This window comes from Lycium ferocissimum, chromosome 1 (assembly GCF_029784015.1).
Source record: "Lycium ferocissimum isolate CSIRO_LF1 chromosome 1, AGI_CSIRO_Lferr_CH_V1, whole genome shotgun sequence".
NCBI classification, from domain to species: Eukaryota; Viridiplantae; Streptophyta; class Magnoliopsida; order Solanales; family Solanaceae; genus Lycium; species Lycium ferocissimum.
In genome coordinates, this window is record NC_081342.1 from 21,432,729 (window position 1) to 21,455,525 (window position 22,797).

The 22,797-nt window shown below is 32.2% G+C and overlaps 1 protein-coding gene across 3 annotated transcripts; it reads right to left on the bottom strand.

Moving 5' to 3' along the window:
* Positions 1–952: 952 nt before the first annotated feature.
* LOC132052098 (cyclin-P3-1) lies at positions 953–4,472 on the bottom strand. Of its 3 annotated transcripts, none has more exons than XM_059443482.1 (4): positions 4,026–4,472; positions 3,328–3,426; positions 1,706–2,109; positions 953–1,632 (listed from the first exon to the last, which is right to left on the bottom strand). In XM_059443482.1, exons 3-4 carry the CDS (start codon positions 2,104–2,106, stop codon positions 1,386–1,388), a joined length of 648 nt encoding a protein of 215 aa, XP_059299465.1. In that variant the 5' UTR covers positions 2,107–2,109; positions 3,328–3,426; positions 4,026–4,472; the 3' UTR covers positions 953–1,385. The 3 variants fall into 3 exon arrangements, with proteins under 3 accessions (XP_059299465.1, XP_059299458.1, XP_059299450.1); XM_059443475.1 differs by having other exon boundaries at positions 3,328–3,543; XM_059443467.1 differs by lacking the exon at positions 3,328–3,426 and having other exon boundaries at positions 4,026–4,466.
* Between the last annotated feature and the right edge of the window lie 18,325 nt (positions 4,473–22,797).

Here is a 22,797-nt window from a genome sequence, read left to right on the forward strand (position 1 = left end):
TAATAATTAAATATGACTGAAAATATATTCACCAAAACCTCTTTTCAATACTTCCCCGACAATAACACTAGCTAATACTAACATCGTCAATATTGATAAATCCAAACAGAGGTCACCGATAGTGATAAAGGTATTTGTTGTGTATGGATGAAGAGGGATGCCAGACTCTAGTGATAAAGGTGTGTTGTATTAATCTTAAAATATTAGGGAAAAAGAGAAAGACCATTACGTTTTGAACTTCTCTTGTCAAGATCTTTTTTGCTTTTCCTTCTAGTAATATTGTTCACAAAAGAAAAGGCTGTGATATTTAATTGCTAGGGGCCAATGTATTTGAGGGTGGATAACATTATTCTACAAGGAAGTCAATGACTTTTCAACCGATCTTTAGAAAACCTTTTCCTTTCATGTTACTATTCCCTCCGTCCCAATTTATGCAAGACTAATCTATTTGGAAAATCAAACAACTCTTTCTTTAACTTCAATTTCAAACATAAATTCTTCAAGTCTTTTATAATAAACTTTACAAATTTAAAAACTATATAAATTTTTTATAAGTTTGCATAATTAATAATTCACAATATATAAAAAAGAGTAAGAAATAATCATAGTAAAAAAAAAAAAGAGAGTAGTTTGACTCCCCAAATAGGTTAACCCTCGTATAAATTAGAACAAAGGCAGTACTATTTAAGTGTATGAATATGTGGCATTGGAGTTGAGGGATTAAGCAGTTTGTCTTGACGTTAAGTGTATGAATATGTGGCATTGGAGTTGAGGGATTAAGCAGTTTGTCTTGACGTACAGGTAAGGTTCGCAAGTTGATGTGTCATTTCATGTGTTTTGGTAAAGCTCCTTCGTCCAACAGCTACAAATGGCATGTGAGTTGATAAAGATATGGGCAAATTACGCACCTACAAAGAAATATCTGGCAACTTATTTAAGAAAGAATCCTGCAAAGCAAAAAAAGATCCTTGGAATAATTACAAGTACCTGAAATTCTTACAAAGCATTGTAAACAAAACCCTTCAGGGTTCAAACTTGGTTGTTCAAAATAATGTCTGAAATCACTCAAACATATCTATTGTAAACATTTAACAAGCATGTCCCTCATTCTATAGGCACCAACATCCGTGGGAAATTTCACAGAACCTGAAAAAAGAATGATATGGAACTAATATAAAGCCAGGGTTCCTAGGAGCTACACCAGTACAGTAAAGTAAACCTGCACAATACAAAAATGGGTAAAAAAAAAAAAAAAAAAAGAAAAGAAAAAAAAAAGAAAAGGTGTATCACACTATAGCTATTTTCTACTAAACAATATAGTACAAAACCCAGCATTTTAGTTTCTTCCACACGTATAAGAATCTTTTGACTTTGTGATAATATCTTCAGCATTGTGCACAGGTGGAATCGTCTTTGTTTGACCAGCTCTCGCTGATTCTACATGCCTGAATTGAACGCTCGATCTGGAAACCTACAGTACCTTCCTTCTCCAGGAGCGAGCAATAGCTCCCGAATGTTTGGACACTTACATGAAGTCTAAAATCCAGTCCAAACAAGAATTTCATCTCCAGCTTGTTCAACTCTTTTGTCGTTACACCACCTACTCTTGCATAGTATGCATTGTTATAGAATCTGAAAATTATAAAGATTCAAAATAAGCAAATTCCTAGAAACAAGAGTTATTTCTAACAATGGGTAAACTTACGCATCATCAATGAACTTTGCTGCCACCATCACACTTGTGATGAGTAGTCGGTGAACATTGAGGGATGTTAAATGAGCACTAGTGGATTCAATGAATCTCTCCATGTATATGTGTGCAACCACAAAGCATGAAGGGCTACAACATGAATACTTAAAAATGCGATCCAAGTATTGTTCAATACCGAGAGAGGGTGCTCTTGATCCATGAAATATTGTGATCACGTCTTTTCTTTCTGTACTTTCTAATAACTTTTCATTACTTTGGATAGATCTCTCAAGAAGTGTTGAAAGAAGCGATAGAACTTTGGGTTTTCCTGATTTTTCCTTGCTAGATATCTTCAGCCCCAATGCTAAGTAATTTTTCGAGCATATGGCCTCAGGTTCAGGCGGCAGAGTTCCCATGTCCTGGGGATCATAGATTAAATGGTATCAATACACTTGAACATTGCAAAAGAAATTATAATTTACAGTAAGAACTGCAGAATATATGAAGTGATTGAACATCCATAGAAGCAAATTATTGTGTAGCTGCAAAAATCTCATTTGATCGGCCTCAGGAACCGATGAAGGAGTTAAAGCAGGGACAGTATATTTAACACTTAACCCTGAAGGTGCAGTCATGTTTAAGGAGCTTCTCTTACTTATCTCCCAACAAAATAAAAAGGGACCAAAACCTTCTATGCTTGATATTTTTTTTCCTAATAAATACAGTTCTGAAATGTTTCAGCCTCTTTGGCGGAGAAAGAGGAATTTGAAGTTCATAGCAAGAAACTCTTATATAACTTCGTTTTTTCTTTCTTTTTTTTTTTTTTTTTTTTTTTGAGGGGAGGGGGGCGGATAAGTAAGAAAGCTCTTAACCATGATTGCATCTTCATCTAGTACAAGAAAGTTCACGGTTTCCGTTAGCGTACTTGATAAAATTGACAACAAAGACTAAATTTACAACAGTGGGATCTTTGTTTAGCAGGATGGTGAATTTGAATTCTGAGAAGTCCATTTCTCTTAGGCCCTTTGAAATGATGTGGAAAAAAGAGTTCAATAATTGCTGCTTTCTTCATACAGCACTGTCATATGTAATCCTAAATGTATGAGCAAACAGTTGAAGTTATCACTTCGGGGGATTAGCTGAATCGTCAACCAAGGAAATATAGTTCATGTAAAGTAAGTTCATTTACCATTGACATACTCAGTTTACGAAAAGTCAAGCTTTTCTAGCTAAAACACTGTACAGTCTAAGAAGTGTGGCTTGTTAAATTAAGTGATTTTTCTACCCTCTGCTCATCATTAATACATACAAAGAGTTACACATGCCTTTTAAACTAACAACACTCTTAGTAACAGGAATCGAAAACCATAATAGACAACTGACCGAGAACATTTTGGTTTATGCATTAAACAGAAAAAGTAAAGATGTGCTGGATTAAACTTAAAAGAAGTCATACAGTGAAAATATGATCTGATGAGTCACAATGTGACGGCTTACTACTAACCAAGAGATCATCACAAGTTACCAAATGAATAGTATCATACAGCACAAGATAGAATCCGAAAATGGCATTTGATTATCATTTTGAGAAGATACACAATTTCATGAAGAATATTAACACGACTCATTTAGCTTACAGGGAAATGCACTAATTTCTTGACAGCTCAACCATGCTTTGGGATCTGCAATGAGTATCGCAATGTACAACCCGACTTGATAAAAAACACATCGGATACCTAATCCATATTCACCATTCCATCACTCCATCATTGACACTAAAGGGTAAGAACAATTGCAGGGGTCTAATCACTCCCATAAGCAGCGTAACGAACCATAAATGTGTCATCCATAACCTGTCTCAGCATTATTTAGTACTAGTCATGCTGAAACAAATTCATCAATTATAAGCTATTCTGCCAGCAGCTTATAGTAACAGATTTCACTACAAGACATTACATTCACTTCTTGAAATTTCCAACAAGCAGGCTTTAAATATGAAGTGTATATGTAGACAATTAAACTTAATTGACAGATCTAAAAACATTGGGTCAGGATCTAGTAACAGTAAAAACAAAAAGAACATTAAAACAACCATAATTGAAAATTCTTTCTATATAAACCAACATTAGCAATATGCTTAGCTCCCCAAAAGCACAATATTAAGAACTCCAAATCACCCTCAACCTCATTAACAAACTTTTTAACTTAGAACCAAAAACTTACTAAACATAGATCTACCTAACCAGCAAAGCAAAGAAGTTGCTACATATTTCCCATAAAAATAAATTGAAAACATATTACAAATCCAAGAAAAATAAGGTAAAAAGGGACTTACCCAAGAAAGAAAATTCTTGATCTTGAGAGATGTGGTAAATATTCAGCTGGTAGTTGAAATTTGTACATGAAAACCCAAATCTTGAAACCAGAGAAACATGACTCTAATGGCAGCTAACAAAAGGGGCAACAAAACAATACTAATACCATATTTCTCTTTGTTTAGTTTAGTACTCCACTAACGATGTACCCTCAACTAAAATAGGGTGACCCAAAAGATGTTGTACTAATTTATTTTTTGTTGTAAGAAGAATAAAGTAAGTAGAGATAATTGGGTTTCTTCTTCTCTCTTTAGTTTCTCTTTCTTTTTTACACACCAAGAAGTGTGAGTTGGATTATCCTTTTTAGGTGGCTTCACATGAACTGCTATACATTACTTACATTATATTATTATGTATAGTAGAAGCACATGTCAGCTTTGTGTGAATAGTTTTTAACCTTTTTTTTTTTTTTTTTTTCTCCTTGTTGAATTGGGAGAGTCGTATGTGGTCCCTCTTTTGGGGTATGCGTATTTTTTGAGCAAAAAAATACTAATAATATTAGGGGAAAAAGAATGTGAAAGGTGTCGGTAGTCTAAATCTAATGAGTAATCACCATTGTTGAAGTGGGGAAATTAGCTCTTTCATAGGCGAGCGGTGCGGCGTTGGTCCCACCATATTATTTTCTGTCATCCCCTCTGTCCCGACAGTAAATTTTCTTTTTTTAGTCTGTATCAAATAAAATGATACTTTCTGTCCCAAAATAAGTACTTTTTCAGGATTAAAAAAAAAGTTCATTTAGCCATTTACACACCCTTTAATAAACTACTCACTCTAAGAAAAAAATATAAATTGACTAAACTATCTCTAATTAAATAGGCATTGAGATTTGATCACATAATACTTAATAGAGACAAATCTAAAAAGATAAGGTTAATTGTTTCTTGATTTAATAAGTGGACACTTTTTTTGACTCAAGAAAAAAAGCTAAGTGGATACTTTTTTTGATCCGGAGGAAGTATTATCTTAGTAAAAAAAAATTGTCTCATAATAAATATTACTTTAGGAAATCGAGACAGAAATTGACTAGCTTTTTCTAATTCTATCCGTAGACAAAGACTAATAAGTTACAGTAACATCTACGTGATGATTGAAAAAGCCATATAGTAACTTGGTATTGTTGAATTCTCAATATCAAAAAGTTTACTACTTGTGCATGCTCTAATAAAGAGAAAAAAATAATATATTTTTATTATATAGGAGTAGTTTGGTAAACTTCACATTGCATTATTGGTTTCTTAATATGCTTATTTTTTGTTAAGGTGACACTTATTATGAGACGGAGGGAGCACATTTTTATGTTTAGAAATAAGTTAACTTAAAAATTTCTCTTTTACTCTTAATGAAATAATTTAGAGCCACACAAATATGTATGACTTGTTTTATACCACACGTTTCAAAAGTCTTTCTTTTTTTCTTAAATTCTGTGTCTAGTCAAATTATCTCATATAAAATGAGACGGAGGGAGTATTTGTTTCCCATCAAGGTTTGTTATCCATATTTTGAGTCCAAGTCTTACATCAAGGGGTCGTTTGGTAGCTGGTCAAGAGTAGGGGTGGGCATGGTGCGGTATGATACAGTATTTGAAACTTTAGTATGGTAATTTCGATTTTCGATTTCTAAAAATACTAGACCATTACCGTACCAAATTAGTTCAGTATGGTTCGGTATTTTAAAGTTCGTTTTTGATATTTTACGGTACGGTAAATCGGTACCATAGTTTGTCCGACTTCGACTTATATATACTCATATCGTGGAGAATTATGACTTCCGCTACTTAAGAGATTATGTACTAAACACCTGACACATAAAAATATTCAAAAGAAAGTACAAGCAATCCCTTTCGTAAATCAGTTACATAAAAGAGACATTTAAATCAAGATAGAGAAATCAAAGTTCCAACGTTTAAACAATTAGTTTTCTAATAATACTAGTTTATATATTTGTTAGTATTATAATACTAAGATATATGAATTGTATATGTAATTATATACATCGGTATGGTATTCGGTATTTTCTTTATGAATACCGAATACCAAACTTTTTGAAAATGCATACCAAATATCATAATACTAAAATCATGGTATAAAAAATTTCAATTTCAGTACGGTAATCAGTATCTACCATACCATGCCCACCCCTACTCAAGAGGCAAGTTATTCATATGCTCCTTTCGTCTCAATGTAAGTGCCTTTTTTTTTCTGATCTATTTCAAATGGAGTGTCTCTTTTTATATTTAGTAAGTTGACAATTCAAACATCTTACATGACTATTTTAATTATAACCATAAGATTCAAAGGATACTTCAGTATATTATACACATCTTTAATTTAGGACCATAAGATTTAAAAGTCTTTCTTTATTTCTTATACTCCGTGCCTAGTCAAACTACGACACTTAAATTGTGACGGAGAGAGTATTAAATTCTTCTTGATGCCACGTTAGGCAATTGGTTAGGAGGTAAGTTATTTATGTATAGAATTCATATGGCGTTTGGTTTGCAATTTAGAAACTTGTATAACTAATAGTCTAATACTACATATCTAAGTTATGAGGAGATCTATGTATTATTTTAGGGAAAAGAGCCTGATTTACCCCTCTACTATTGGAAATAATCCATAGTTACCCCCCGTTATACTATCAAAGATGATTTGCCCCCTGCCGTTACATTACTTGCAATATTTGCCTCATTTCTAAGCATGCTCAACGTACTTGCTATTAAAATTCCACGTGGCTGACATTTGGATGAGGTGGGTGCCACATGACATGCCACCTCACTGCCCTCTCCCCTCTCCATTTCTTTCTTCCACCTCCAACCACCATTAAAGCCACACAACCCCAAATCAGATTCAAGTAACTTAAAATTTTGTGATTTTGATTTTAAGCCCACAACCACCATTGAAGCCACATCAAGAAAGTTGTAATAGAACTCTTTTTCATGGGGACATTTTAAGTTGGAACAACAAACCTAGAGACCACAATAAAATAAAACCCAGAATACTACTCCATAAGTTTTCTCCAATATTTTATTTTCAGCAATCAGCATCGGTCATAGCAAGAGAGATTCAGTATATTCAGTATACAATCATTAACCAGCAAAATCACTTTTTTTTTTATAAAAAATTAAATAGCAAAATAACTAAATATTGGGGTTCCCTGGTACATTACTTACATCATAGACCAAAACCTAATATCATACCAACATTTTCAGAGAGAAAAATAAAAGGATAAATTAAACCCACTACCCCATTTTTTCAGAATTGAAAAATAATCGCCACTAAACTCCAATTAGATTTGTAGATCACCAAATTCCAGATTTTTTTATCTTTATTGTTGACATCTTCAACATTGAGGGAGGTCTCTTTTTCTGTGGATTCAGTCAAGCTAGTCTCCGTTTGAGGGGTTGGTTCAGGGGTGTTTTGATTGGATGAAGAATCATTTTCTGATGAAGAGAAGAATCTAATCTTTGAAGGAAAATTAGAAACAACTGGGCCATGAATGATTTTACTGCTATTGAGATAATTGGGATTAGATTTGAAGTTTTGAGAGGGATGGAAATTGCGCAAGCAAAGAGAAAGAGCTCGTCTCATGGTTTTAGGGTGGAAGAAAGTAATGGAGAGGGGAAAGGATGGTGAGGTGGCATGCCATGTGGCACCCACCTCATCCAAATGTCAGCCACGTGGAATTTTAATAGCCATGCTGGAGCACAGTTAGAAATAGGGGCAAATATTGCAAGTAATGTAACGGCAGGGGCAAATCTGTGCTGATAGTATAACGGGGGGTAAATATGGACTATTTTCAATAGTAGAGGGGTAAATCAGGCCCTTTTCCCATTATTTTATGCAAGATAAAATATGAAATAACTAAACCTTGCATAAAATAATACATAAATTCTCTCATAATTAATCTGTACATTACTAATACCTGTATAACTCTAATCGGCTATCAAACGACCCCTAAAGGTAAAACGGGTCCCATTAAATTTGGATAACATTTCTTAATAAAAAAAAAATATTCTAGCTGAAAAATCTGATTAAGAATAAAAGAATACTTACCATTCCACCCTAACTCCTATCAATTTCACCATATTTTTTTCACTCTTCCATCACCTAAAAATCATACTATTCACCAATTCAATGGGTCCATTATAATTTCTTATTTTCAGTTTTATAAATGCTATAAAGATAAGTAAAACAAAGCAAAAGTAAGGAGAATGTTTTCTTCTTTCTATATTTTTGTTTTGTTTTTTCTTGTTGCTTGTAAATATTGTTTTAGTATTCTCTGTCCCGACAATAATATGATGATACTTATAGCTTTCGAGTCAAGTTTCAAAATTGTACTTCCTTTAAGAAATACTTTTTGTCAAAAGTGTGATAAAAACACTCATAACAAAAGATACATTAAAGTTGTAGTAATTTGCAGAGTCCGGAGCCTAAAGGGTATAAAAATACACGGTATTTATCAAAAGGGGGTGCCCAAAAATTTATATACCAAAAGGGGTATATCGTGGGCTGATCCACGATATACCCCAAAAAAATTTTTTCGGCTGACACAAGTCAACGAAAAATTAAAAAAAATAAAATTTAATTGTATAACGTGGACTGATCCACGTTATACAATATAAATTGTAAAACGTGGATCAGTCCACGTTTTACAAATATATTTTGTAAAACGTGGACCGATCCACGTTTTTACCTCTAAATTTTTTTTTTTTTTTTTTTTTTTTTTTTTTGCGAGCACTAAAAAAAAAATTTAGTAAACTTTTTTTTTTTTTGTAACACTTAGTGTGTTTTTTCATACTTTGACCAATGATTAATCGTGTGTGAAGACTCCGAAACGTCAATATTTTATATAGAACCTGATATTTTTTTCTGCGTACAATAATGTAGGCTCAATACATCAAGGATACGTAGACGTTCGGATCGTCATTTTAGGGGTTGAAAAGGTGCCCGAAGTAAGTTTTGTTTGAAAAAAACTTAGTGTTTGACTGTAAGGTTATTTTAGTCAACTTTATATGTTGAGAAAATTAATCAGCTTTATTTTCAAAAATTGAAACCGCAGAAGTGAAATTGACATTCACAGGTACATTACCTTGGGATTTTTACGTTGAAATCTATTGCGTATCATCATCTTATAAGTAAATAAAACTGAAAATTTCACGCCAATTTGGGGGAAAATCGAAATTGAATGGGATAAAAGGCGTTTTTTTAAAAATCGGCTCGGCCAAACCGCCTTGAGGCGGTTTGTCCGCATAGATCTCGAAAAAATATGCAAGTTCAAAAAAAAAAACGCGTAAAACGGACGTCCGAGCGCAAAGTTATGACCATCTAAAGTTTGACCACTTTACAATTAGTTTTTCTCCCTATATTTTTTAGAATTATATTTATATTCAAAATAATGTTTTATCGTGATTAAAAAATAACACGCTTAAATCAAAACCTTAAAAAAATAAAACACTTAAACCTTAAACAAAACTTATTTCGGGCACCTTTTCAACCCCTAAAATGACTATCCGAACGTCTACGTATCCTTGATGTATTGAGCCTACATTATTGTACGCAGAAAAAATATCAGGTTCTATATAAAATATTGACGTTTCGGAGTCTTCACACACGACTAATCATTGGTCAAAGTATGAAAAAACACTAAGTTTTTTCAAACAAAACTTACTTCGGCACCTTTTCAACCCCTAAAATGACGATCCGAACGTCTCGTATCCTTGATGTATTGAGCCTACATTATTGTACGCAGAAAAAAATATCAGGTTCTATATAAAATATTGACGTTTCGGAGTCTTCACACACGATTAATCATTGGTCAAAGTATGAAAAAACACACTAAGTGTTACAAAAAAAAAAAAAAGTTTACTAAATTTTTTTTTTTTTTTTTGCTTTCGCAAAAAAAAAAAAAAAAAAAAAAAAAATTTAGAGGTAAAACGTGGATCAGTCCACGTTTTACAAAATATATTTGTAAAACGTGGATCAGTCCACGTTTTACAATTTATATTGTATAACGTGGATCAGTCCACGTTATACAATTAAATTTTTTTTTTTTTAATTTTTCGTTGACTTGTGTCAGCCGAAAAAAAAATTTTGGGGTATATCGTGGATCAGCCCACGATATACCCCTTTTGGTATATAAATTTTTGGGCACCCCCTTTTGGTAAATATCGTGTATTTTTATACCCTTTAGGCTCCGGACTCTAATTTGCAGGCGAAATCATTTGAGAAGCGCTTTACACGCTACAATTCAATTATAATATGATAAATCATATACGATTACAGTGTAACAATAATATATAACTAGTGAGATTTCACTACGGAGTATGAAGAACCGAATTTCACATCTCTAACTTCTCTACTGAGCATTTTGCGATAAAATTCAATATGTCTTACTCGAAAAGCACATAGTGATATAAATGCATAAAGCAAGGTTAACTCGATATAATTAAATGTGGAAAGTGGGATCAAAACTCATTTGGATGCATCTATGCAACACAAGTAAAATTCTTTTTTCTTAAAAACAAGCAATCAACATATTCGAGTCTCATTTACCTCAAATTCAAATATGTCCAACGAATATCTATATTTCTTTCCTCATTTGATTGCCTCTAATCTATGCAAAAATGCATTAATGAAGTCAATTCCTCATATTTGATCATTCTCGTAATTTTAGTGTAAGTCAATCTGCCATCGACGAAGTCAAAACCCGCGATCGTATACGTTTTTCGAATTACTCATAATCAGTGAGTCCTGACATGTGATTAATTTAAACATTTGAGTTTATTTAGGTATGCAAAACCTCAAATTACCATTTAGAGTACCTAGATTTAACCCCCTTATTTTCACCATTTAAGTCTCATATTTTAATGCCTAACCCTCTGAGAAAATCATCTATTAGCACTATTAGGAAGTGAAGGATTATTACCTCAATGTTTCGTGAAGAAATCAATCTATCTGGGGTCCAAACCTTGAACTCCACTTTCTAATTTTGCCAAAATGGATATCCTTCACGTTATTAAGATTGGGTCAGGACATCATAATAGCAGAAGACCATCTTTTTAATTAGCGGCCCAAATCATCGCTTTCATGGAAAGGTCAGTCCAGGATCCCTCTGCTATCACGTATGACGTATCTATGTGGCGCTTGCGAGTGGTCAACCCTTGAATATCCATGCTTTTGCGGTTACGTTGTTCGTTATAGTGTACATTCAGGCGATCCAAACCTTCCCAATCACAGACCTCCTTCTTACAATCTCGGTGCACTTGTATTTGGTGTTCCACCACCTATTCCAAATTTTAAGCTTGTTTTAAAACATTCTTAAGCCCTTGAGTTTCAATCAAAACCATACCAACAAGTCATAAAATATCAAAAAAAACAAATATGCATGCTCGAATCTTGGATCAGAACACAAAAATACTCTCAAAACGATAGGTTGAGTTATTGCACATTATCAGTGCATGTAAACTTAAATTCTCACCAAATTTCATGTGGTTAAGCCTTGGGGAAAATTTACATTTTAGAGCTAGGAGGAGTGTTACCCTCCTAAAAGTAGAGAATATAATGTAGTCTTCTTCATAAACTAATTGATGTAACTCGTCATCAATTACTAGAGGTGGTAAAATTAGTTCATGGATACGGCATGTCTAATCCATGTAAATTTGGGCGAGTTATTGACCCGCTTATTTATTAGTTTAGACTATTTTGACTCATCCAATTCAGTCTTTCTAAAATCTGGACTGATATGTAGCCCAAATTTACCTATTAGAAACCTTAATTTTTATTTTTTATTTTTTATGTATCATATAGTCATAATAAAGAAAAATAAAGTTTAATAACTCCTTAAATAAATTAAAAAAAAGAACAAAGAAATTAAAATTTAGTAAAATTGGACGATTTTGGTTTATGATCCTTTATTAACTCATTTCAGCCCAAATAACTTTTTGTGCGGGTCAATACAATTCACTTCAAATTTAACTCAATCTGTCCATTGACACCCCCACCGGCCAACATTCAAGTTCTAACATTGAGCCCTTAGGGTCGTTTGGTAGCTGGACAAGAAGCAAGTTATTCATGTATGTATTAATTTTTTTATTAACTTATATCATGTTTGGTAGCTAGTATAGAGACATCTTATTCACGTATTAATTTCTGCATACTTATACGGCGTACAATGTTTGGTTTGCAATTTTGAAACCCGCATAACTACTACATGTATAAGTTATGAGGAAATCTATGTATTATTTTATGCGGGGTAGAAGATGGAATAACTAATGCATGAATACATGAAGAAAAAGTTGAAATGACAATATTACCCTTATCACTCCCCACTTAAATAATTTCTTTTACTAAACAAGTATTTTTATATAATCTTTTACTATAATATTTTAATATTTTGTAAAAAAAAATGATTTTAATTGTAAACAAATATTTTAATTTTAAAAAGTATCTAATATTTATAAACTTTTAATATAACAAACCAACATCCAAAAAATAATTTATGCATAACTAAATCTTGTATAACTAATACCTGCATAACTAATATATATCTTTATTAGTAATATATATATTACTAATACCTGCATAACTAATGCATATCTTTATTACTAATACCTGCATAATCCTAACCAGCTATAATGACCCATTAGGGAACTAAAGTGTCAAGTTATATTCGGATTAAATTGGTTATCCGCAAACCACACCCCCACACCCCCCCCCCCCCCCCTCTTTTTCTTTTTGTGGTAGATAATCATATTACCATAAAGTTTAGTTGTACTGGTGCCATAAATTTAGCTTACCCTTGGACAATTCTGGAAAACATGAAAATTCATGCTTCCAGTCAAATTGGAAGAGAAAAATCAAAAGCTAAAGATAGCAAGTTATGTAGATACTTTACTGATCCAGACGTAATTGTTCAATTATTTGAGCGAGGAGCAATTGTTTTGAATTACTGATGAGTCAAACTCAGAGTTTTTCTTACTACATAGGCGGCTAAACGAAGCCCCAGTCTTTTTTTTTTGTCAAACCCCAACCCCCTTATTAGTAGCCGAAGTAAAGGCCAGCATGAGATCAAAGTCACTTGCCATCCGTTCGCTCTCTGTTCAACAAAGGCCATCAATATTCCCTTACTTCTCAAAACCAAGACGAAAACAATTAAACTTTGTTCCGATGGATGCAGCATTCACTTAAATTCAAACGAATTAATTAAATTGAACCATTGGACACCTTATGTATCTAGTTCCAGTCGTACATAGTAGTTAGTGAAGTTAACATCTTTGTTTTCTACTTAAATGAAAACTTGCACATTTAGTCAACTTATATTTACTAGTATGAGTAGTGTCAAACTTATCAAAGTGATATACTATTAATTTTCGCCCTGGGATGTCACGCATGTGTCACATAATATATGTAGACCTTTCGAAAAAGAATAGGTCTTTTAGAAGCAATTAATTTTATGCAGTGATTAATAATATATGGATTGTAATGCAGGGACTAGCTAGTAATGTATGAGTTGTAATATAAGGATTATTTATTGTTATTATTAGATGTTTGGTTTGTTGAATTAAAAAAATATTCTATAGTGTATAATTGTATATTTTAAGAATTATTTTTTTCTATCACAAATTCAAATATTTGTTACTACGACATGGAAGGATATCTTTGTGATTTAACAGTTATAATCCATATACTTTTCACATTGTATCTCGCTTAAAATTATATTTAGATTCCCGCATGACTTAGGCAAGTATTAGTTATCTATAAAATTAAAAAAAAAAAAAAAGACATTGTATATAATAATGCTAAATATGATGTGGAAAGGACAGCGAAACTAAAGATTGTATATTTGTATTAACAAAGTTAAATATTATGTGGAGATTATTTTCTCCACCATCCCCAAGACCCCAACCAAAAAAGTCTTAGTTAAATTTTTGTCTTAAAAAGTCAGTACTGTATGTGTTTCTTTGTAAACCCGCCTCAAATTGATGCTAACTTTTCTTAGATTACGAGTTTCAGTTAATCTCAATTAACTGAAAGGTTAAACCATACCATTTTTTACTAATTTTTCCCATCATAAATTTGTCATATCAACCCATATATATTACCATATAATTGAATACTAATTCCTCTTGTATAAAAGGACTTACATATCTTCTTTAAATAATTGTGTGAAGTCAAGTTATTACTTTCATAAGATTTTGGTTAAGAGACTAGCAGCTCCACCGACCCATTTTTTTTTATAAAAATTTATTATGTGGAAATAGAGGTAGAACGAGTGTACTCCATAATCCACCTTATGACTAGTTTTGGATCGGGTATGGGAGTAATATTTTCACTTTGAACAAAAATAAGGGGCAAGAGCTTATCCGTAAAGTTAAAGTATGTAACCGACTTATTTAAATAAGTTTAAAGGATACTTATTTATTTTTTTAACAAAAAATTTAGCCTAGTATTATTTTGTAACTTATCTCCCCCTCTTTATTTTTTCCATCACGACAGCAACAACGAAACTCACAATTTCGGTAAGAATATCTGAGTCAGGAAACAAAATGGAAGTAGGTATAAGCAAATAAAATAAATTCTAGGATCAATTAATGAGTGATAGCAGATTTTACAATTGGTTATCAATGATGGATTCCAACCAACTCTGTCTTCTATCGAACAAGAATTCACATTTTTCATCATACAAGGGACATGATTAACTCTCTTTTTTTGGCAAATTTTTACTTTACCAAAAATCATCCGTGATAACTTGTAAATTGTTTCATTGTTAGAATATGTAACTGACTTTTCTGAACGAGTTAGGAGATAACTTATGTATATTTCTTATTTAATTCCAAATTCTTTTTCCTTTTCTTGTATAAAAGTAGCTGATCATTATAGTAATAGTACATAAATTATTTCCTGAAGCTTCTGTCCGAACAACCATATATTTCTTAATCCTTAAAATTTTATTTTCAATTTAAAAATCATTAAGTAACCACAATGTCTGGGATTAACTTAACCAGTCGACATATACCAATACTAAACTACCAAAATAGATAGATCAATTAATTTATTCTCTCAAGTTACTTTCAGCTGTTTGCTTGTCCAGTTGTCCAATTGATGATTAATTAATTAAATATGTTTATTTTTTTCAGATCAGTTGGTAAGTGGGGGTGGGTTCAGAAAAACGAAAAGGAAATAACTCTTCCAACCCCACAGGCCACACCCTTTCCAAAAAAATGAAATACTTAGACGACAAAAACAAGAACGCAAATTAACTTCATCATAAGATTTCACATAAAATAATGAAGTCAATTCCTCAAATAGTCATTGAACTTGTAGAAATATTCTACTAAAGTAACTTTTGAATTTTTTTGGATAATAAAGTCATCAAATTATGCCCATATTTCCAAAAAAGTAAAACATTCCATTTTTGGACATAAGACCCCTTGACTTATTTTTAAATTATATAACCCATTTGAATAGTTTTATTTTATTTTCAAAATGTGAAAAATATTAATTCAAACAAAATTTTTAGAATATTGCAAAATTGTGTCTAAAGTAGAAAATAAAAGGATATAGTTGATCGATAGTAGAATTAAGCACGACGCTTAATTATAGATTTTTTAATCGATTATAAATAATTTTTCTTGATATATAAAATTTTCGATTATCAAATTTTTTCTTTCTATTTTTATTTTCTTGGAGATGAACTTGTAATATTTTGATTTTATTTAACTACTACAAATAAGTGGATTACAATTAATATAAATATTTTATATTTTTAGAAAGCATATATACAACTAATTGTAAAAATGTTTTCATTTTTACGAAGTAGTTATCCAACACGATTTTTTCTTTGAGAAATTTTTTCCAAATATTATACATGCATCATACATCTATATAGCGTCTCATGTGTTTCAATTATGTCCAAGCACTTTCATTCAGTAAAATGTTTAACTTCCTGCTTTGAGCAATAGAAAAATATTAAAATAGTTCAAAAGAAGTTGATATAACAAAGAAAATCTTATAGCATACTTAAAGTTTGAATTGTTATAATGTTTTATTCTTATAACTTGAAATAATAGCTTGATTTTTTATTATTAAAACATGAAAATATTATTTGAACAAGAATTTCGGAGTACCGAAAAATTGTGCCTAGATAATGAATTTTGTAATTTAAAAATGGGTTAAGGGGATTATGTCCAAAAATGGATTGTTTTACTTTATTGGAAACAAGGGCATAGTTTGATGACCTTATTGTCCAAAAAATATCAAAAGTTACTTTAGTAGGACTTTTTTACAAGTTCAATGACCATTTGAGGAATTGACTCTAAAATAATGCAATATCTGATTGACTGCATCATTTGATTAGCAGTATTAAATAATATTAAAATTAAGTTGTATATGGCGATAAAACTTCTAAAAGACAAAAATACTCTTTTTAAACAAATTATTTATGTATAGCCATATTTTTGTTAATAATTATTGCATAATATCTCATCATTACTAATTACTGCATAAATAATTATTATACATAAATAATTATTCCTACATAAAATTCCAACATAAGTAGTATGTGAACCAAATTAAATGAACCCAAGGAGAATGCAACAATAACGGCATAAACAATCGTTGCATTAAATTACAATTTAACATGTAAAGTTTAATGTCAAAAGAGAATGGCGCATACTATAGATGGAATAATTAAGTGACAATAATTAGTTCATCAAGCTAATAAAGAGGGGCAGCCTATAATTTGAATTAGACTTAGCATTAACGACCTTCTAAATAACACTTGCCAATAGATTTCAGACTATTGCACAACTAGAATAAATTAGTAGAAGAGATGAGAGAAGAAGAAATCATAAAAATTAAGATTTTTCTAAGATTCATGTTTACTGCCCGAACATGTGTGGAAATCAAGGGAATACTCAGTGATGAGAAGCGTTAAATAATTTTTGTATGTTCATAAATATACACCTAAGTTGTATACAATTCTTTTTAAGCTGATATATCATCAGGGAAATTTTGTTAAACGTTTTTTTCCTTTTTCTTATCGGATTGTAAGACCCCATTCGTCTCCTCAACAGTAAAAAAAATTAAAAAGAAAATTGGTTAAAATCTTTCCAAGTTACCTTATATCTTAATTTAGACGAATTTGTGTAGTCAAGTTAGGTGGTTTTTTTCTTCTTTTATAACTTACTAGAGTAGCAGATCTGCATATATAAGAAGTCTCTGCAATTGCGGTATCAATATATGAATATCTCTTGCAGACTCATGTAATAAGACATAATATGTGATGTTGGTCCCAACAAAACAGAGAATCCCCAAATACATTATTTTGACTTCATATAAAAAAACCAAAGTTAGGACAGAATGCTCCTGGTTGATGCAAACTGGCACATGCCAGCTAACAGTGAGTGAATTTACTAAAGAAAAGTACATAATGTTTGGTCCATGGTCTATAAGACAAGATGTTATAACGAACAATTAAATAGTTTGCGGTGCTCCATTCTTGTCTATTTTGCGTCGGTGCACAAAATAATCTTTGAAACCTCTTCGTAGTTTTCTTTTATTTTATAACAATAATGTCCGCGATAATATAGATGCACATAGATTTTTTTCATCGAGTACCTGTTATTTTTCATTGATGCATATATTTCTCGTTCTATGAAATTTGAAATCTATTTTTTCATGACTTTTACTTTTTTTGCTGATCATTAGACCACACCCTTGAGCACGTGAAATTTCTTTATAATTCTCTAAATAATATTTTATTAGAGATTTTTACTTAAGCTCGATATATTTTCTAAACAAATAAATACAAGGCATATACTTGCTATTAGTTACAGGTTTATAAGCTTTAAGAATTATGTTAATTATGTCTATAATCTATAAGCTTGACACATGGGGTAAATTTCTCAATATCATTTATCATCTATTGTTATTCGCTAAGATCCATTATGCACAAGCACAATGTCATGTAAGAGTGTAAATAAAAGTGTACTACTCTCTTTCCGCAACTTAAATGACTCAAAAAGTGGTGTTTGAGACCAAAATAACCTATTAAAAAAAAGTAACCAAACTACCCTCTGCCCACTAAATTAGTGCGCAATAGAGGCTATCTTTTTTTTTGTACAATCTTAAAGTTCTCAATTCACGTTTTTTCCATACTTTGACCAAAGATTAGTCATGTTTCAAAACTCCGAAATATCAATATTTTATATAAAACTTGATATCTTTTTTTGCGGACAATAATGTCGGCTCATTACATTAAGTATACCTAAACGTTTGGATCGTCGTTTTAGGGGTTGTAAAGTGCCCCGAAGTAAGTTTTGTTTGTTTGAATCTTGTCATCTTTAGGTTTAAGTGTTTTATTTTATAAGGTGTTGATTTAAGTGTTTTATTATTTAGTCAAGACATTACTTTATTTCGAATGTACAAAAATAAATATTATATTAAAAAATAATTCATTTAAGACGAGAGATTCAAAATAATTCATTGCAATAACCAAATAATACATCATTCTTTACAATAACAAAATATCTAAAACAATACTTCAAGTACGAGACGCTCTTCCACTACGATAGGTACTTGCACCACCATGGCCTCGTAGGCTACACAAACGCTTATCATGGCTAAACTCTTTACACGTAGAGCACCTGCAAGAGTATGTCCTATCATTGACATCCATTTGATTGTGAATCCGAGTTCATGCGTTAACACGAATTTTACGGATATACTCCTTGTTAGCAACCATTGAAAATGGTTCGTTTGGCCAATAAGCTTGATCACCAAGTGGGTAGAAGTGACCGGCATACGCTTTAAGGTAACTTTTGACGCTGTATTCCGATGCCACATAACTTGATACCTTTTTTCCCATTGACTCAAAACACTTGACAAAGATGAGAACACGGCATGTGGCATGTTTGCCACTTACCACAACTACACGTTCTCGTGCCCTCATAAATGGTATGTAAGTTTCCTCCCCGACATTCATAATAACCTGTTCCGACTTCATACACACGTTCAGCCAGGTTATACTCGGTCATCTTGTGCAGCTCACATTTTTTCCTGTTATGCTCCATCATTTTTTCAGGTTTTAGCATCCATCTCCCACCCTCTGCTAATATGACTTTGGCATGCTTTGTTCTTGTCACAAATCGCTCCACAACTTGCATGAACGTCATTCTCACCATTGCAGTAACGGGTAGTCCCCGAGCAGATTTTAGCAAACCATTGAATGACTCCAAGCTATTTGTTGTAGGCATCCCCCATCTCCTACCTTCATCAACATGTAATGTCCATTTTTCAACTTCGATTTGCTTCAACCAAGTATATGTTTCTAGACTCACTGCCTTGATCATCTCCATCCTTACAAGCCATGTTTTTTATTGATGCTCCATCGCAGCCGCCAACATTAATTTGTTGAGTGTGTTGTTTCCAAACTTCGTTTGAAAATTTGCCTCAAACAATAGCGATGGTAAGCAAAGGGAGGCTGCCACCCCTCCAAAGTAGACATATTGTGCAATATGCCTTGATGTCGATCAGATAGCACGCATATGCCCATACGATCCTTAATAATATACTGCCTCAAATGTGTCAAAAACATCTCCCATGTCTCGTTGCTCTCGTTAGCGGCAATGCAAGAGGGAATACCGACCCATTGGCATCCATTCCTACTGCAATCAATAGCTTGATGTCGTATACACCATATACATGCGTGCCATCTATGGATATGACTGGCCGGCAGTGAGCAAAACCATCAATACATGGTTTGAATGTCCAAAACACAAAGTTAAAAATATTACCGGGCAGAAGCCTCCACTCTACAACAGTACCAGAATTGAATTTTTGTAGAGCTGCCATATACCTTGGCAACGTCTGGAAATAGCCCTCCCAATTTTCATAAATCATCTGAAACGCATGCCTACGCCCGAGATATCTCTTTCTCTGGCTTATTGTTTTATGATATACTGTCTTAACGTTTCTAATGCAATCTTTGATGGGGATCCTGCACAAGTTTAAACAAATAACATTTAGCAATGATAATGTAATTGATGTAAGAATTATAATGAACTAGGTCGAATAAGTTACCTTGGTGTTTCAAAGAACGTCTTTAAGTATCACCTGAGCAATCATATTTATATCTAAATTAAAATGATCTGCTCGATTCTCTCTCATATCACAAGTGTGACGTTGGTGGAATTTTGTGATAACCCACATACCATCGGGCTTAACAATTCCTCGAAGCATCCATTGACAACCTTGATACTGTCATCTACAAATTAGTCTCCATATTTTTCTAGTTGAATCATCAACTCTATACTCCCTCATTCCCTTGTAACTATAACTTTTGACTGCCCTTTGCAATGCCTTTTTTGATTCGAACATCATGCCTTTTTCAAGGTAGCAATCATCTTTTATAAGATTGGCTGGTTCTTTCCACATTTTTTGGCGACTTTGATCATCTTCTCTGGTGAAGATAAAGGCATGAGCACAACCTTGAAGATTGTCAAGATATGGAATATTGTCAGAATTCCACTGCATTGGGCTTTCGGGATTTGGGTTTTCCGGCATTGGACTTTGCATCATTTCTATTAAATTTGCTCGCTGCATACAAGATTGAACATCGACCTCTTCATCGTCATCATCATCATCGGTTACTTCTGCATTATTCGGTTCGCTATCACTTGATGATGTCTCACAATAATTTGGACAATCATCACCATCTAAGGAAGGCCTCTTCCTACACGAAAAGTAACATATTTTAAATACCAACATCAAATATATATGATTTATTTAATATCAAGGTGATGAACCTACCAATATTGATCTATATTGTCATGGTTTGGAGAAAGATCAACTCCACCGAACTGAGAGGATTGCCCAAAATCAACATTTGGTACCATCAAGTAGTTTTGTGAATAATTTTCACTGTAAGTTTGATCAAATTGTTGGTTTGGAGAAAAATCAACTCCACCGAACTGAGAGTGTTGCCCAATATTATTCATATTAGGTGTATAACCCCTACAAATATACCAAAAATGGATATTTACTAATAAATAAAATAAACACGTGCTACTACAAAAAATATTAATTAAAAAATGGATATTTACCAATTTTCAGTGTAAGTTTGATTAAATTGCTGGCTTAGAGTTTGCAACGGCACTTGACCACGTAAGATGTCTCCATAAGAACTAAAGTCCCCATAAGTGTTATCATGAGTAGGCTGGACTTGAGGGACTTTTTGAGGTATCTTTTCTATATACATTTCAAGAAAATAAATGGCGACTAAATCTCTATATTCTTCAAGCACCCTCAAATACTCCCTCAAAGAGTCATCATTATTGATATTCCACACACCATAAAGCACTAAACCTTGTAAAACGGTGTGCGAATATCTTCCTATTACAGATAATTCATACTGAGTGGGATTAGTTTTCATTTTTTTGTGTAAGTAACTGACTAATGTTTCGTAATTCAAGGTTGTTGGAAACTTTACATGGGCTTGTGGCTTGATACTATAACGAACGGTATTATTGTTGTTATACCCCATTTTAAACGGGTTAAACTAGGTACAACATATTGGAGATTCCTATTTTTGCTTATTTTAAGGAGTCGCCACCTAATTGATTTTAAGGTGAATTAGGGCACCTAATTTATTAACTAAGGTAAAGCCTAACTAAACCTCCATTAATGGTCTGCTTAATCTTAATTCTAGGTAAGGGTTCTAATTATCCTAAAGGGAGGGATTAGGCATCCTCTAGGATCCGTTAACTACGGTTATCCGGTCAAACTTAGGTTAATTAATTAAGGTTAAAAGTAGTGATTAAATTTAGGGAAATGACTTACAATATTACTAAAGTTCAAAAGAAAATAAAATTAGCTAAAATAAAACTTAGGGAAGATGATAATTATTGAAAAGAACTTTAAAGGCTAATAAGACTTGGTTATTAAGATTTTAAGGGGAGAATATAATGATGCCATTTAAATAATATTTCATAAATATTGCTAGGGCTTTAAAATGCTACTTAGAATAAAACTTGTACCAAATATATTAATCTTGCATAAAAGGAGATTTCAAATGCCATGTAAAACTGATGAATATTGCTAAGCTGTTAAATAATAATGCTATTTAAACTAAAGTTGTCAAAATGCAAAGGCTTGCACATGAATAGAGACCTTTTAAAAGAAAGCATAGCGAGTTTAAAATTTAAAATAAAATTATATTATATGAATATAGTAATATAGAAAATAAAATGCAAAAGGGGATAATGAGTTCCCTTCCTCAAACTTTATTTAGTTGTAGTCGGCTAAATACGTATAGTTTGATAAATCTTAGAGAAATTGTTCGTAAAGTTCTTGAATATATATTTATATTAATAGCATTTTGAAATCTTAAAGTATTGAAAAATATGATTCCATTAACTCTAAGTATATAGTTACACTATTTGCAAACTAATTATCCTAAATGAATAGAATAAATATTAAATGTTATAACTAGTCTTGAGATAAATGAAAAGAATGAAGCTTGTGGAATTAATTGTTAGTTTACTACCCATTCTTAAGACTAAGTCCCACTATGTTTGCTAAGGTTCATTCTAACTAAGGAAATAAACAAGGTAAAGTGTTAGTTGCACAAATACAAATCAAATGCATAAAATGAAATAAAAGAGCAAATTATATTAAATGGGCTCACCGTTTAAATTGTCGTTCTGTCGCTATTGGGCTTCTAGCCCGAATTTAT

What these genes read in the sequence shown, in the direction of transcription:
- LOC132052098 (XM_059443482.1), bottom strand. Translation starts at nt 2,106, where the DNA reads ATGGGAACTCTGCCGCCTGAACCTGAGGCCATATGCTCGAAAAATTAC. An exon ending in GCAAAGTTCATTGATGATGC is followed by an intron (nt 1,633 to 1,705) that starts GTAAGTTTACCC and finishes TATAATTTTCAG; the next exon opens with ATTCTATAACAATGCATACT.